Genomic DNA, 17,342 nt, shown 5'->3' on the forward strand with positions numbered 1-17,342 from the left:
AACAAACTTAGCCTTAAAATGGAAAAGTATCAAACCCGATCTTGCTCAAACCAGAACTGGTACTTCTTTCCAAATGAAACCGGTTAGGCCCTCCCTTAATGTTTTCATTGTAAAGTTCTCAATACTAAAATTCCCATCTTCATTTGATGAAAGGGACCAATAATGGTGAATTGAAATAGATTAAAATATGAACAGTAACCGGACAATTTTCTTGCAATATTCTGTAAATTGTCTTTTGAGCTGATAAATTGTTCAGGTGAATTTTGCAGTACATGTTAATCTGTAAAATAAAATTTTTCTAGAATAATTTGTCTAATCCGCAGACCATTAATTGTCCCAATCAATTTCAGATTGTTTGAAACTTAGTCACCAGTTGCAAGGCCGTGTCTCTAAAATTCATTGTAATTAGCCAGAGGGAGATAGGCTAGAGTTTACAGTAAGCATAGAAAAATAGGAGCAGGAGTAGGCCATTCGGCCCTTCGAGTCTGCTCCGCCATTCAATATGATCATGGCTGATCCTCTATCTCAGTACCATATTCCCGCTCTCTCCCCATACCCCTTGACGCCTTTAGCGTCTAGAAATCTATCTCCTTCTTAAATATATTCAGTGACTTGGCCTCCACAGCCTTCTGTGGTAGAAATTCCACAGGTTCACCACCCTCTGAGTAAGCGACCTTTTGTTTAAAGTTTAGAGAGAAAGCAAGTTGCATCATTGTTGTTCAATGTACCGAGGGAGCAGGGAAATAAAAATCTCACTATGTTAAACTGTGTATTGTTCGTTCATCAATCTCATGTAAATAAGACCACATATTGGTTCAAAGCTTATGCCACAAGTCAGTAAGAGGCATTAGCTAGTCCGCTATTCAAAGGGAAATGCATATGATATATTCCAGTAGCCAGTGTACAGAATAAGAATTCTTTGTTATGATCCCTGGGTCATTCTAACACTTACCTAGATATTGGGCAGGAAAAGGTACACTCTAGATTATAGGGATGCAAGGTCTATTTACAGGAGTGCCCAGTGACCTAGAGTATCTACTAAAATAACCCAAAGAGGCATAGACTCTCTACTATCAAGCTGTAGTCCGTTCCACAACATAAACCTTTCCGTACACCCTGGTCTTCAGCTGTGACACTTACTTTTAGACACAAGATTCTTGATTTTCTCAAATTGTGGGTGGAACGGAATGGGGAACAGAACCTAAAAAATACCTTGTATCTGGATCCAGAGAATCCATGGCTTCTTTATCATTCAATAAATTTTTCAAACTCTTACAAAGTTCAATATTAGTGTTCAATCTAGGAAAAAGGGAAAATAACTTTTATCACACTGTGGAATGCTAGATTATATGGTGTAATGTATTAAAAAAGGTTAAAAAAAGGCAAAATGTATTCAGTATTAGCACCCTCCCAACATGCTAACTTTAACAGCGCCTATTATTCAGTGAGCAGTGACTTGCTAGATTTCAGACTCATATGCTGCATAAATTGAATGTATTGTTGGTGCAGGCTTACAAACATTTAATCCATTTCAGTTTTGCTCACCAGTCCCTATTGCTTCAATCTCTGCTTGACCAGTTGTTGCTGCCCCTCCAGGATCAATTCCCATGTCCTCCATGAAGGTTCCACTGTGGTGTACACATAACAATTTTGGTGGCAGGCTCAAGAGCGATACTCTCCACCATCAGTGAGAAATCCACCACACAGATTCTGGTCATGGTCAGCACCTGGGAGAAGCTCCACCTAAAATTTTAGAATCTCACCAGTGGATCAGCAGCCCACCTCTTTCATCAAGTAACAGACCCACCACCTCAGTTGCTCCTAGAACATGAACGATACAGCTAGATTGGACACAGGCTGCTGCTGCTCAGAAGTCTCGAAGCACTGTTCCCTGGTAACAATGTTTCTGCTGTCAAGCTGCTCTTCTTGCATATTGGCCTCCATGTTTTCTAACAAGAGGAGTCATGTGTGCTGAATCCCAATTTGCCTATCAATATATTATTTCCCCAGTCGAAGATGGTGCCAAAATTAAGATGTAATAAAATAGCCCCTTAAAATATACGTTAAAATGGCACAAAGATGAATCTGTTTCTATAAATAAAACATTATACAACACCATTGGCACCAGCACATGGCAGAAGAGTATGGGATGTCACGGTTTAAAAATAATGCAAAGTTAACACCTTGTTTGTCCGCTGTATGAGCAGCTTACAAAAAGCAAGCAGTCAGACTGCCCAGCGCAGCCAAGCTGGTACAATAGATGCTGCCCCAGTAAAAGTATGTGTGTATCTTGTACTCAAAATCTAAGTAACATATACTGCACCATTTTTTTTGCATATTTTTAAACAGATTTAATTGCAAACAAAATAGATAATCGATACATTCAACAGCCGAGAAGGTCAGTGGGGTTGAATAGGATTCGAATAGCCATAACATTATTTAGATTGCCCATTACATATTAAATTTGGTGTGTAGGGCATTCTTTTCTTTGAAAGCTCACAAGTAGCTGGAGTACTTGTTACTCCTGTAGGTGACACTATGATAGGTATTTTCAATGTCAATTTCCTGTTACAGCCTGTGAATACACACAATGGCTACTATTTGATCGTGAAAGTATATCACCCCGTGATTACGCAATATAGCCAGTGCTCCCAGAAATCGCTTAAAACACTTGCTGAATTTTTTTTACTATATTTTTTCTCACCATAACAAATTTCTAACGTCCAAAATAAGGGCGTAACAAAAAGAAATTCACAATACAATTTTCCTGCTGTCAAGTTGCTCTCCTACCATATTGACCTCCATGTTTAAATAATCAAAAGAATATGAAAGACACTATATAAATGCAAGTACTGGAACTGTGAGGGTAAAAGTGGTCTAGAGCAAGGGTTCCCAAACTGGGGGTGCGAGGAGGACAGGCTGGCCAAGATAGAGAGCCACAGATGCAGCCTCATATAGCCAGAGGAGGGACATTCATGTTCTTCAGATGTCCCAAAGTGCTTCACAGCCAGTGAATTGCTTTTGAAATGTAGTCACTTATTTTGCAGACAAATGTGGCAGCTAAATTGCACACAGCAAGGTCCCATAAATAGCCAGGTGATGTATTTTTGGATGTTTGAATCTCTGCCGATTTCTACAGTAGACATTAGAGTTGCTTCTTGTGCAACTCTGCTGAAATCACCTCATAATGCACCTCCTCTGGCTAAGCAAGGCTTATTGAAAGTGAAAGTCATTTCTGCATGAAAGTAGAGAACATTTAAGCAGTTGGCCATTTGAGGCATACAATCCCTACATGACTGAAGGCAGGGTAAACATTTTGAACTTCACTTTTTTCCCCCCAGTTTTTGAAGCCAATAGTATTAAACTCTGTCATCGTCTTGGGCACTACAAAAGACTGGCCTGGGATTTGCAGTCAGCGGCAAAGTGACGGCGATCACTGCTGACCTCGAAGAAGGCTGCCCACAAAGATCTTGCGATCTCTGTGGTGAAAACTTTCACTTTCTCAACCTTAATTTATCACCCAGCGTACAGCAGCAGTGATGTCATCAAGTTGTCTAAGCAGCCAATCACATTGACGAATTCTCAGACACCAAACCAGGAAATAAAAAGCAGCTTTTATCAATACTTTTATAAACATTTATTATATAGAGAGCAAAATTGGGACATACACAGGAGGTTAAGGTAGAAGCTGAAATATCATAAATAAACTTAAATTTTTATTATTATTTTAAAAATCTAGTAATTATCATAATGGCGAGCTTTGACATTCCACAAATATAAAATTAGTTTTTCAGGGCCAGAACGGTTGTTCAGCAGTCAATACACTGTTAAAACCCCAGTTACACCTCTTTCAACAAGGCTTAACTTTTTATGGTGGGTTTAACAGCGATATTAGGAGCAGAAAATGGGAAGTTTGTCAGTTCAAGCAATTTCACTGATTGCCGGCTACGAGGAGTTCCACAGCACAGCCTGTGGCAGAGCTGTGAATGACTAGCCACAACTTCAGGATTGCCACGTTTATCTGCGCATGCGCTAAATCCTGAAGTTATGCTCAGTTTCACTGGGGTAATGACAACGAACGCTGACAGTTTCGCCGTCATTACCACCACAAAATCTGGGCTGCCATTTCTTACAAAAAGCGGGGCGGGGGTGGGTTAAGGCGTAAATGGGACATGAATCCCCCAAGGCGAGGCTCAAGCAAAATAAGTTTGGGAACCTCTGGTCTACAATAAACACTCAAAGTAATGGGACTTTCCCCAATGGCACAGCAGATCAGTGTGCGTGACTGAGTCACAGCCCAGAAGGTTCCAATGACCCCTGCTGGAAATGCAAATTCAGACAAAAGACAAAGCTGCATTCACTTGTAAATGCACCCCCCCCCCCCCCCCCCCCCCGCAACCCCCAAATTGTTGAGTAACCCAATATCCCCTGTCCTTAAGAACAGCCATTTGATTCAAGGACCAACATTAGATACAAAACCACACCTCAAATATAATCTAGCTTTAGTTTGCTGCCTTTAGAAGGAAGGCAGCAATGGCTTGGTTTTCCTTTTGATTTTCTGCAATTACACAGAAGTAGCCTTTAGTTTGCACATACAATTCTTGCACTATCAATTTTGGAAACATACTTTTCCACCACTGTGCCAATGGTCATGCAGGTGATCTCCGCAGCTTCTCGAAATGAAGGGTCTGGGTGCGCTACCTTAACAAAATCTGCCTAGTATGAAAAATACAGTAATGAGTGACAAGATCATGTTATTTTTCCATTAGTCATAAACACTTATTTTTCTAGAAATACATAATCCTTAACTTCACAGTCCAATGTTAACGAAGATATCAGGCCTATCATTTTGTAGTTCTAATCAACTTGCAAATTTAAATTTCTCACATATACAGACTGCTGCAGAAGATATTAACACACACCATTATCCCAACAAGCTACCTGCGCACGGACAGTCACAAAAAGCATATGCATATGTACAGAGGCCATAGCTACATAGAGTGCAATTTCCAAAAACAACATACTGTACAACAAAACTCAACAATGAACCATTAGCCCTTTTCAGGCACGTGCCAACTACATACTTCCCATGAAATCTACCAAAATATTTGTAAAACTGAATTCAAGTCATAATTCTGATTTTAGTTGGGAAGGCACATGCAGAAACAAAATAAAATTGCTGCAGGAAAAGAGCATAGAAAAAGTAATATACCAAAAATCATTAATTAACAAGGCAACAAAATTAATGAAAATTTAAAAATACTAAGTGAAGTCTAAACAATAAAAGTTAATGAAGATCAAACAGAACTTTACTCGGGCATTTACAGGACCAATACAAGATTCCTTGCCCCAATTCCTGATGAGATCCCTATTCCAAATAGTTTAAGACTAAATGCAACACGTAATTTGTAATTCCACGTAATTCCAAACAGCAGGTAATGACCATTGTTATTTTGAGGAAAGCAATAAAAAAAAATACAAGTTTCTGTGTGTGGAGTATGTAGTTTTCATTGCTGATGTAAAGTATTTTAAACAAGTTAGACGAGACAACACAACTTTACAAATCAGGTTAAGTGCATATTTGACTGCAATGCCTCCTGCAGTTTTACTAGCTTAACTGCTAATATTTTCAGATTTCAGAATAAACAATTTGCTAAACTAAAAGAAGGTTCTTCTAGAATGTAAAGTTAGCTATTGTATAGCTTTCCTCCGGCAAACCAATTTTCACTTTGTTAATTGTAATGTCTCAAGGTTTAGTAAGTACATTTTTTATCAAAAGACAAAACTAATTTAAACTATAAAACAAGTGATTGTCGAAGTTGAAATTCATATAAAATATTAGTAATAAAAAGTTATCACTACTTACCAAATCAGCAACTCTACAAAGACAGTCTGAAAGTTTGTCAAAGATTTGAACAATCCGAGGACCAGGTGGTGTGATACAGGCTTGCTCCACCAACTGTTCAGTTTCTTTCAATGCATTTTCTTGAGCCACCCGAAATCCTACTGGGGAGCTCAGCTCAGGTACACCAAAAAGGCCCTTAACGAAAAAGTATGAAACTTTAGATCAAAACCATGCAAAATTAAATTTCTCGCACACCGCTGGCTGCAACACATTGTAGAGCTCTTAACGAGCTACAATAGTGGCTCATCCAACATCCAAAGGAGAACATGGGCACCTAAAATATAGTCCAGTACACACTGCAGCATAACTGGGAAACTGAGAGATTAAAGCTGACAGACTGCAAGACATTTGGACTAACTTCTCATTGTATAATATTGAGGGCAAAGTTAGAAAACTAACATACAGGGGGTGCAACCATGAAAGTTTTCAGTTATAAAAAGTACTTTAATTTATATAGCACCTTATGACATAGCTCAGAAATGTCCCAAAAGCACTTCATAAACAATGAATTAAATGGAATAATTTAACAGCATTTTGCACAGCAGCCAATTTAGATACAGTATGATCCAACAGCAATTGGATGCATGATCAGCTGAGCTGTTTTTGCCGGTATTCCCTGATTTTTTTTTTCCAAAATAATGCCATAGGACCTTTAGCATCCCAACAGACCTCAATTTAACATCTTATCTGAACGACATTACTTCTGACAATACAGCACTCCTTCAATACCACCACTGGAGTATCACTGTTACCTCTGGAGTCCCCCCAAGGATCTATCCTTGGCCCTCTTCTATTTCTCATCTACATCCTACCCTTCATCTGAAAATACAACATCAGGTTCCACATGTATGCCGATGACATTCAGCTCTATCTCAGCACCACCTCTTTGGACCCCTCCTCTGGCTCCGATTTGTCACACTGCTTGTCCGATATTGGATGAGCAGAAATTTCCTCCAACTAAATATTAGAAAGACTGAAGCCCCGCCACAAACTCTGTTCCCTGACCACCGTTTCCATCCCTGGCAACTGTCTTCTGCTGAGCAAGACCGTTTGCAACCTTGGTGTTGTGCTTGACCCCGAGATGAGTTTCCGACCACGTATCCACTCCATCACCAAGGTCACCTACTTCCACCTCTGTAACATTGCTCGACTATGACCCTGCCTCAGCTCATCTGCTGCTGAAACCCTCATCCATGCCATTCATATCTCTAGACTTGACTATTCCAATACTCACCTGGCCAGCCACCCATCTTCCACCCTCCACAAACTTGTGCTCATCCAAAACTTTGCTGCCCGTATCTTAACTCACTCCAAATCTTGTTCACCCATCACCCCTGCGCTTGCTGACCTTTACTGGCTCCCGGTCAGACAATGCCTCAATTTTAAAATTCTCATCCTGGTTTTCAAATCCCTCCATGGCCTCGCCCCTGCCTATCTCTGTGGCTTCTTCCAACCCTATAAGCGTTTGATATCTCTGCGCTCTTCCAATTCTGGCCTCTTGGGCATCCCCGGTTTTAAATCGCTTTCAGCTGCCTCGGCCCCAAGCTCTGGAATTCCCCCTCTAAACCTCTCTTCCTCTCTCTCCTCTTTTAAGAGGCTCCTTAAAACTGACCTCTTTGATCAAGCTTTTGGTCATCTGTCCTGATATCTACTTCTGTGGCTCGGTGTCAAAATAAATCGCTCTAGTTAAGCACCTTGGGACGTTTTTACTATGTTAAATGCGTTATATAAATGTAAGTTGCTGATATTATATGCTTAAGTCATGAAATGGGATTTTAATGTACAATCTTTTACCTACCTTTTTGACCAAGCTTTTGGTCATCTGTCCTAATATCGCCTTATGTGGCTCGGTGTCAAATTTCATTTGATAACGCTCCTGTGAAGCACCTTGGGACATTTTACTACATTAATTAAAGGCACTATATAAATGCAAGTTGTTTTTGTTGTTCAATGCCATCAATGGAACCAAAACATAAAGAAAAAAAATACTTCATTTATTTAGCACCTTTCATAACCTCAAGTCATTTCCAAAGCACTTTACAACCAATTAAGTGCTTTTGAAAAGTAGTCACCATTATAAACGTGGCAGCAAATTTGCACACAGCAAGGTCCACAAACCGCAATGAAATAAATGACCAGATGATCTGTTTAAGATGTTGTTTGAGTGATAAATGTTGGCCAGGACAACTCGTCTTCGAATAGTGCTGTGGGATCTTTAACGTCCACCCGAGAGGTTTATCATCTCATTTTAAAAAGTGCACTCCCTCAGTACTGCACTGAAATGCCAGCCTAGATTGTATGTAAATAAACAGGCCGAGTCTCTTTCACTGTTAAATATAAACACATTTCAAAACTGAAGTGTGAAAAGAACTAAATTTTACAATCTAACGATAAATCCGTCGTTTGCAAACTGCGCTCAATGCACAAAGCCCCTTCTTGCTCTGCGAACTCCACAACACAAACTCAACCGGAATGGTACAGGCTTATGGAAGGGATAGCCACAGCCAATGAAAATCCCTCTTCCTGAAGCACGCGAGACCATAGTTCCCAGTACGATAGCAAAATACTGCGGATGATTCAGTTCGTGACATTCTTGCTTTTGAATCAGAAGGTTATAGGTGACATTCTAGTGCAACAGTGAGGCGCCAATCCCTGGCTGAGAAGTTAAACCAAGGTTGCTATTCTAATGGTTCAGGTGAACAATAGTAACCCAATGGCACTCATCAAAGATCAGACAGGCCAACAGTGCCTCTCAAACAGTATCACCAGAAAACAGATTAGTTGGCCATTCATTTCTGGGATCTTGCCGTGTACAACATGGCTGCTGCATTGGTCAGGGTCCGATGACAGCGTTCTGAAATTTAAAGTGCACCAGCCTCGTGCCCATTTAACCGACTGCTTCACTCACCACGTTTTTCCCAAATAAATCCACTTTCCTCCTCGGTTTGTCGTTGAAGGCCGCTCCCACAGGAGACCACGAAGTGGAGATATTTCTGTACGCTTTAAAGCGGCGGCCCCGAATACATTTAAACGCCGTCAGAAGCCGCCTGTTCAACATCTCCGGGAGCTGGTGCAACGGCGCTTTACGCGGTGACCGGGGATCAATGTGCACGCACGCCACCGGCTTCCAACTCGACAGCTACCGTGCCTGCGTGCCGGAAAATAGCATTGTGGGAGTTGGAGTTTCTCCGCCCATGGCGGTTCCTCAAACAAGCCGAGCACGCGCGAAATCTCAGCTCGCGAGCGAACTCTTGTCCCGCAGCCTGGCAAGGCAGGGCGCGCTGCTCAGGCTGGTACTGCCAGCTGCAGTTAGACAGGCCCTGGCATGACCCATTGTTTGGCAGGGTTATGTTCTCATCGCTGAGTGGGAGTAGGACACCTTACACCGTCATGCAAGGGGTGCTCTTTTAGTGTGATCAATAAACAAAAACTGTAACTTAAAAATCAAATGAAACTTAACAAATTAAATCAAAATTTGGTTTCTGGGGGCGATGATGCACTCCAGTCCTTGCAGTGCCCACCGGTCGTGGAAGATGCAAGGGGTGAAGGGTGAATTGGGATTTACAGAAGTAGGAGGTAAAATAAAAAATAGGACCTCAAAGGTAGTAATCTCAGGATTGCTTACTAGTGCCACGTGCTAGTCAGAGTAGAAATAGAAGGATATTTCAGATGAATACGTGGCTAGAGGAATGGTGCAAGGGGGAGGGATTCAAATTCCTGGGACATTGGAACCGGTTCTGGGGGAGGTGGGACCAGAACAAACTGGACGGTCTGCACCTGGGCAGGACCGGGACCGATGTCCTCGGGGGAGCATTTGCTAGTGCTCTGGGGGAGGGTTTAAACTAAAATGGCAGGGGGTTCGGAACCTATGCAGGGAGACAGAGGAAAGGGAAACAAGGATAGAAGCAAAAGACAGGAAGGAGAAAAGCAAAAGTGGCAGGCAGAGAAGTCAAGGGTTTAAATCAAACATGGCCACAGTAAATAATAGTTCTAAAAGGTCTGAGTGTTAAAAAAACAAGCCTGAAGACTTTGGCCTAGAAATTGGGTATAGCCCCGCTTGGGGCGTTAGAATTGGCGGAGCGCAAATTTTATAGCCAGGCACAACTTATCGACACCTCGTGCGATATTGGGTTGCAGCGCCCCAAAGGTGATTGAGGCACGAGTTCAGGCGTTATACGGGGCACCTAAGGCGCTAACATGCCGGCACTACTCAATATCGGGGCGGGCGGGCGCAGCGCAGGTGCTCTCAATTACCGATGACCACGAGACTTCCTGGTGCCGGCCAGCTCTTAAAGGGGTGGGTCAGGCAGCTCCAGCATCCACACTCTGCGCCTTGTAGGCCTGCAAATCGGCGCAGGCCCTTCTCTGGCGCAACAAACTTGGAGCCTATGGAGAGGGTGAGGCAGAGAGCAGAGCGCTTCAGCACTGAGTCTCTGGAGGAATTGGTGTCCGCAGTGGCGCGCTGGCGAGATGTCCTATACCCAGACAATGGCAGGAGGCCTAATCATAAGGACTACCGACGAGCTTGGAGGGATGTTTCTCTGAGGGTCAACTCCAGCAGCATGGCGACCAGGAGCCCTGTCCAGTGCCGGAAGAAATTCAACGACCTCACTCGAGTCGTCAGGGTGAGTGGAGTTAATGTAAACTTATGCATCCCTCCATGAGCACTGTAATGATCAATAACATGTCATTCTATAGTGGACACTAGGTGGAGCCGTAGAGCTGTGTAGAGCTGTATATAGCTGTATGTATAAGACTACACTACCCAGCTGTATATTAAGACTACATTACCCATGAGGCACTAGGCTACCCACAAGGCAGCAGTCAAGATGGAAGCCTCTACAGATACTGTACCTAGTCCACATGTGCTCAATAAAGTAACTAGCAAAAGCTAGCTGTGTTCATAATAAGAATGTCTATTTATTAATGAACATAAGATGGTACCAGGATGCTGAAGATCTGCTAAAAATTGTGAAAAGCGACATGGAGAATTTGAAGCCACCAGAGCGTTTGAAACTCACAGGAAAAATTGACTACAATTGGCAGACTTTTAAACAACAGTTCAAACTCTACATTGCAGCCATCGGATTCGGTACAAAGCCAGATGCAAGGAAGATAGCGTTGCTGCTTACGGTTGCAGGCCCACAGGCGATAGAGGTATTTAATACATTTGTATTTAATCCAGAGGAGAACAGAGAAAAATTAGAAGATGTGCTAAAAAAATTTGATGCACATTGCTCTCCCAAAAAGAATGAGACCTATGAAAGATACATCTTCTGTTCTTGGACACAGCAGCAAAATGAGACTTTTGATAGCTTTATAACTGATCTGAAACTGAAAGCACAGACATGTAATTTCTCTGAGCTCAAAGCATCCATGATTCGTGACCAGATTGTGTTTGGTATTCATGATAAAAAAGTCAGGGAACGTCTGTTGAGAGAAACCGAACTAAATTTGGAAAATGCGGTGAAAATATGCCAAGCCAGCGAGCTAGCTCGAAAGCACGCGAAGACTTTCAGTGAAATCAATAATGATGCGATTGTAATGAGTGATAATGCTGCTGTCGGTGCTGTGTCCTATAAGGGGAAGAAACATGGGCAGAACAGAAATGAAAAGCAATCGGAGGATGAAATTTTTTATTGCAAACGCTGTGGTTACAAACACCAGTTAAGACAATGCCCAGCGTTTGGAAAAATGTGCACAAAGTGTAATGGAAAGAATCACTTTGCCAAACAATGCTTTTCAAAAGTACAAACTAAGAAAGGGCAACGAGTTAATGCAGTAAAAGAGGACAAATGGATGATCCCACTGCAGGTAAATGGAGCATTAGTTACCTTGAAACTAGACACTGGGGCAAAAGCAAACTTAATCAGTATGAGTGACAGTAACAATATGAAAGAAAAGCCCAAAATACAGAAAAAGTCAGCACTACTGAAGGACTATAATGGACAGAAAATAGATAGCTTAGGTGTATGCAGACTTAAAGTGACAGTCAAAGACAAAGTACATCATCTCATGTTTTCTGTTGTGGCTGAAAGGCTTGATTCACTACTGGGTGACAAAGCTTGTGAGGACTTAGAACTGGTCAAGAGAGTCTACCGTATAAACTGTGCCATAAGCAGACCAGATGACTCGGTGGATTCTGTAGTGAATAATTTCCAGGATGTGTTCAAAGGATTTGGAGTCCTACCATTCACTTACAAGATCCAGCTAAAGCAGGATGCTCAGCCAGTGGTACATGCTCCACGAAGAGTTCCAGCACCCCTGCGTGACCGGCTCAAGAATGAACTGGACAGAATGACCACACTAGGAGTCATCAGGAAAGTCGAAGAGCCAACAGACTGGGTTAACTCCATGGTATGTGTAAAGAAAAAGAACAATGATCTAAGAATATGCATGGATCCAAAGGACTTAAATGCAAACATAAAACGTGAACACTACCAGATTCCCAAGCGAGAAGATTTCACCAGTGAAATGTCAGGTGCCAGATACTTTACAAAGCTCGATGCCTCACAAGGATTTTGGCAACTAAAACTGGATGAAGAGAGCACCAAAGATGTGCGGGTTAGGTTGATTGGCTATGATAAATTGACCCTTAGTGTTAGGGGGATTAAATACGTGGGGTTACAGGGATAGGGTGGGATATGTGTTGGTGTAGGGGTTACAGGGATCGGGTGGGATATGTGTCGGTGCAGGCTCGATGGGCCGAAATGGCCTCTATCTGCACTGTGGGGTTTCTGTGATTCTGTGAATACTGTACCTTCAACACACCATTTGGCAGGTATTGTTTCCTCAGAATGCCTTTCGGGATAATATCTGCATCTGAAATCTTTCATAGAGCAATGGAACACATAATTGAAGGTCTGGAAGGAGTTCGGGTCTATGTTGATGACATCATCATCTGGGGCTCCACACTGAAAGAACACAATGAGAGACTGACTAAAGTGCTACAGAGCATACGCCGGAATGGACTGAAGCTCAACAAAGCCAAGTGTCAGTTTGGCGTCCAGGAAGTCACTTTCCTAGGAGATAATCTATCTGGTAAAGGAATAGAGCCAGATATGGAAAAAGTAAACGCCATACTCAAAATGCCCCGACCCACTGACAAAAAAGGAGTGCTACGCATCATGGGGATGATAAACTTCATTGGAAAGTTCATTCCTAACTTGTCAGCCAAGACAGCCTGTCTGCGAGACCTGCTACATAAAACAAATGAGTTCGCATGGACAGAAAGACATGAACAAGAGTGGATGAACCTCAAAACAGTGCTGACAACCACACCTGTACTCACCTTCTTTGACCCAACAAAAAGAATCAAAGTGTCAACGGATGCATCAAAAGATGGCCTAGGTGCGGTCTTGCTACAAGCAGAGGGTGAAGATTGGAAGCCTGTTGCCTATGCCTCCAGGTCTATGACTGATACTGAGTGTCAATACGCCCAGATTGAAAAGGAATGTCTAGGCTTGGTAGTTGCACTAGAAAGGTTTCATGGCTACATATATGGACTTCCCACCTTCACAGTTGAGACAGACCACTGCCCACTGGTTGCCATCATTAAAAAAAACCTGAATGAGTTGTCTCCAAGGATTCAACGACTCATGATGAAGCTGCAAAGATTTGACTTTGAACTGATCTACACACCAGGCAAATACATAGTGTTAGCAGATGCATTATCCCGAGCACCCACAATGAGTCATGTGAGCTCTACTGAAGAAGACGTGGATGTTCATGTGAGTATGGTCACTGCTGCGCTGCCCGTGTCAGACACAAAATCAAAGCAAATAGCAGAAGAAACAGTAAAAGATACAGTATTACAAACAGTAATAGAGAACATTCATCATGGTTGGCCAAAAGGTTCCTGTCCAAAATATTTTCACATAAGGTCAGAATTGAGTGTCGCAAGTGGACTATTACTAAAACAGAACAGAATAGTCATTCCACAGGCTCTACGTCAAGACATGCTCAAAAGGATTCATGAGGGACACCTCGGAATTGAAAAATGCAAAAGGAGAGCAAGAGACACTGTTTATTGGTCTGGCATAAATAAGGACATTGAGAACATGATAGGCAAATGTGAGACATGTCAGAAACACCAAAACAAACAAGCAAAGGAACCAATGATAGTAGCTGACATACCAACAGCACCATGGCAAAAGGTTGGTATGGACCTTTTTCATTTAAATGGTAAAGACTATCTAATAGTGATTGACTACTATGCTAACTATCCTGAGATGGCGCTGCTCTCAAGCACCACAGCAAGCAGTGTCATAATGCATGTGAAATCCATCTTCGCCAGACATGGAATTCCCAGGATTGCCGTTAGCGACAATGGTCCGTGCTTCAACTGTAAGGAGTGGCAACAGTTTGCAGCACATTATGACTTTCAGCACATCACATCCAGTCCTTTGTATGCTCAGTCAAATGGTAAGGCAGAGAAAGGTGTTCAAGTTCTCAAGCAGCTACTGAAGAAAGCAAGTCTGATCCTTATCTTGCCCTGCTGAGCTACCGAGCCTCACCTTTAGACTGTGGTTCTTCACCTGCTGAACTACGAATGGGTCGCAAGTTGCGCACCACGCTACCCTGCTGTGCAAAAGAACAGCAAAGTGAGGAACTGAGACAGAGACTTCAACTGTTAAAGCTGAAACAGAAATCATACTATGACAAGTCATCCAAAACTCTAAAACCATTGACAAGGGATGATGTTGTCAGGATTGAGGATCCAGATGCATGGAACAGGAAAGCTACAGTTCTTGAGGAAGTAGGACCAAGGTCATACACTGTTAGAACTGAGGAAGGACAGATTCTCAGGAGGAACCGCCGTTCCCTCCTAAAAACACAAGAGACTATTCAAGACCAGATTGATGACAATGCCGCAACTGCATCTTGTCATTCACCGCCAGAACAATCTCATGAAGACACATCAGACTTACCCGTGTTGAGAAGATCCACACGTGAAGTAAAAGAGCCTGATAGACTTAATCTTTGAGTACAATGTAAAGCTTTCAAAATGTGTTGACTGTTTTGAAAATGTTTATGTTTATAGAGCACTAACAAAAGTGTTACAGATATTATCTTTATTGTTTTCTTGAAAGTTGATTGATATTGATTTTGTTAAACCTCAAAGAAAGGGGGATGTAATGATCAATAACATGTCATTCTATAGTGGACACTAGGTGGAGCCGTAGAGCTGTATATAGTTGTATGTATAAGACTACACTACCCAGCTGTATGTATATTAAGACTACATTACCCATGAGGCACTCGGCTACCCACAAGACATCAGTCAAGATGGAAGCCTCTACAGATACTGTACCTAGTCCACATGTGCTCAATAAAGTAACTAGCAAAAGCTAGCTGTGTTCATAATAAGAATGTCTATTTATTAATGAACATAAGAAGCATCTGACTTTATGGCTACAGGGTGCACGATACCCCAATGGCCATCTGTCAGCAAGCACCCATGGCCCTTTCTGGTCACACACATCCACATTTGACTCAGGGCATCATGTAAGGGCTCTTCCACCATGGGGGGCATGAGAACATCACTCAGGGCATCATGTAAGGGCTCTTCCACCATGGGGGGCATGAGATGATAACTCAGGGCATCATGTAACATCACTTCCCGTCCTTTGCCCTGCAGGCCAAGCTGGCATGGAATCAAAAGGAGCAGCTTTGCACCGGAGGAGGCCGTCCTCAAGTGGAGCCTCTGACGGATCTCGAGGAGAGAGTCCACCAGATTGTGGGAGGACGTCTGAGTGGTCCTGTCACCACTGCAGCTGCCGACCCCATTGTCCACAGCAATGGTAAGTTTCTCAAATATTACAGCTGTCACCTTTCAGTTGTTTCCCCCGCCAGCATGCTTTCTCAATGTGGACCCATGTCATAGCATTGCCGCACTGTTGCATCCCTTGCTGCCAAACTGTCCTTTGCTAAAGCTACTCTTCAACCTCCCTGCTTTCAGATGCTGCATCACCAGCTTGGGAGCCGGCCCCTCAAGCTGCCAGTGCAAGTGCCTCCGGAGGCGACGACCAGGAGGAAGCCGGACCATCCGTGCCAGCCTCAGGGGAGCCAGCGCATGTGGAGACTGGGGATAGTAGTTCCCTTGAGGGGAGGGGAGGGGGCTCTGATGAGGAGCCAGTTGCAGGGACCAGCGGCCTGCAGCAACGGGCGGGGGGTAGGGACGCTCGGGGGCCGTCTCCACGGAGGGCGAGGCAGGCCACCATGACTGCTGCACAGAGTGCAGAGGAGGTGCGTAGCCTTGCGGAAATGAGCGCCCAGGCCCGGCTCAGGCACACTGAGCTTATGGCTGCAGTGGGTAGGGTGCCTGAGTCCATCGACACTCTGGCAAAGAGTGTGGTGGACTTTGGGGCAGCAGTGGAAAGGACTGTCCAGGGCTTCGGGGCAGCAATGGAAAGCTCTGTCCAGGGCTTGTCCGAAGCAGTGGAATGGACTGTTCCGGCCTTGTCCGAAGCAGTGGAAAGGACTGTTCCGGCCTTGTCCGAAGCAGTGGAAAGGACTGTTCCGGCCTTGTCCGAAGCAGTGGAAAGAACTGTTCATGGCTTCTCCGAAGCACTGGCACCTGCCACGCAGGTCCTCACTGCTGCCACGCAGTCACTTGCTGGCCTCGTCCACACGCGGATTGAAGCCACGTGAACACTCACTGCTGCCACCGTAGCTGCATCAGGCAGGATCACCCCAGGCCCTTGCAGCACCACAGCAGGCCATGAATCTGTGGAGCAGTCGATAGCGGCGGATGATCAGGTGCGGCACCGTCAGAGTGCCAGTGTGTCGGCCGACCACGGTGCAGGTGTCCTCTCTCTGCATGTGACCAGTCCTGATACCAACTCTGGCACGTCAGCAGAGCAGCTGCCACCACCTGCGCGGCACACTGCTAGCAGACATGCCCAGTTGGAGCAGCCTGCTTGCGGGACCTCCAAGCCCAGAGGTCGGCCAGGCCGTCCCTCAGGGGCTTCAGTGCCTCCAGACACTCAGCAGGCGTCCCCCAGCCTTGACCCAGCCACTGGGGTACAATTATGGAGGAGCTGCAGGGAGGGAAGGGGCCGATCTCGTAAGAGGAGTCGGTCTTCATCAAGGGGTCACCAGCAGAGGGAGGTGCTAAGACGTCACTTTTTCCGGTTTTAAGGCAGTCCACACCTGTTGTGTTTGTTTGTTATGGTTTGGTTAGTTTCGTTGGGTTTCCACACAGTTATCTGTTAGTTTGTTAGTTATGATTTCTGTTGCCATTACGTTGTCATGCTGGAAGGAAGCACTTGTTTGAAAATAAAGAAAACTTTTTATTTACAATCGAGCTGGACACTATTTACAATCATCGATGCCTTCATAGGCTTACAGCAAACCGAAGGGCGCTGTTCGATTCACAGCCACCATTCCGTCCGAGGGACCTAGAACCGAGTCCTTATGAGCATCTGACGAAAGG

The 17,342-nt window shown here is 43.8% G+C and overlaps 1 protein-coding gene across 5 annotated transcripts in view; it reads right to left on the bottom strand.

The window, feature by feature from the left end:
* LOC147111869 (mitochondrial intermediate peptidase-like) overlaps positions 1-17,342 on the bottom strand; it is a 192,460-nt gene that overhangs the window by 158,577 nt on the left and 16,541 nt on the right. Inside the window, exons 1-4 of one of the 5 annotated variants that reach the window (XR_015079760.1) lie at positions 8,814-9,148; positions 5,867-6,040; positions 4,628-4,716; positions 1,213-1,299 (exon numbers count right to left, since the gene is read on the bottom strand). Coding sequence is in view for 4 of the 5 variants with exons in the window: in XM_085999204.1 (XP_085855330.1) it covers positions 1,213-1,299; positions 4,628-4,716; positions 5,867-6,040; positions 8,814-8,963 (500 nt within the window). In the remaining variant the exon portion in view is untranslated. Of the gene's footprint in view, positions 1-1,212; positions 1,300-4,627; positions 4,717-5,866; positions 6,041-7,703; positions 7,832-8,813; positions 9,149-17,342 lie in introns of those variants that run through there. The other 4 variants (XM_085999204.1, XM_085999203.1, XM_085999205.1 and 1 more) reach the window with 4 other exon arrangements.

The sequence above is a fragment of the Somniosus microcephalus genome, chromosome 10 (assembly GCF_052327205.1).
Source record: "Somniosus microcephalus isolate GS21.2 chromosome 10, FLI_Smic_1.0, whole genome shotgun sequence".
Classification (NCBI taxonomy): domain Eukaryota; kingdom Metazoa; phylum Chordata; class Chondrichthyes; order Squaliformes; family Somniosidae; genus Somniosus; species Somniosus microcephalus.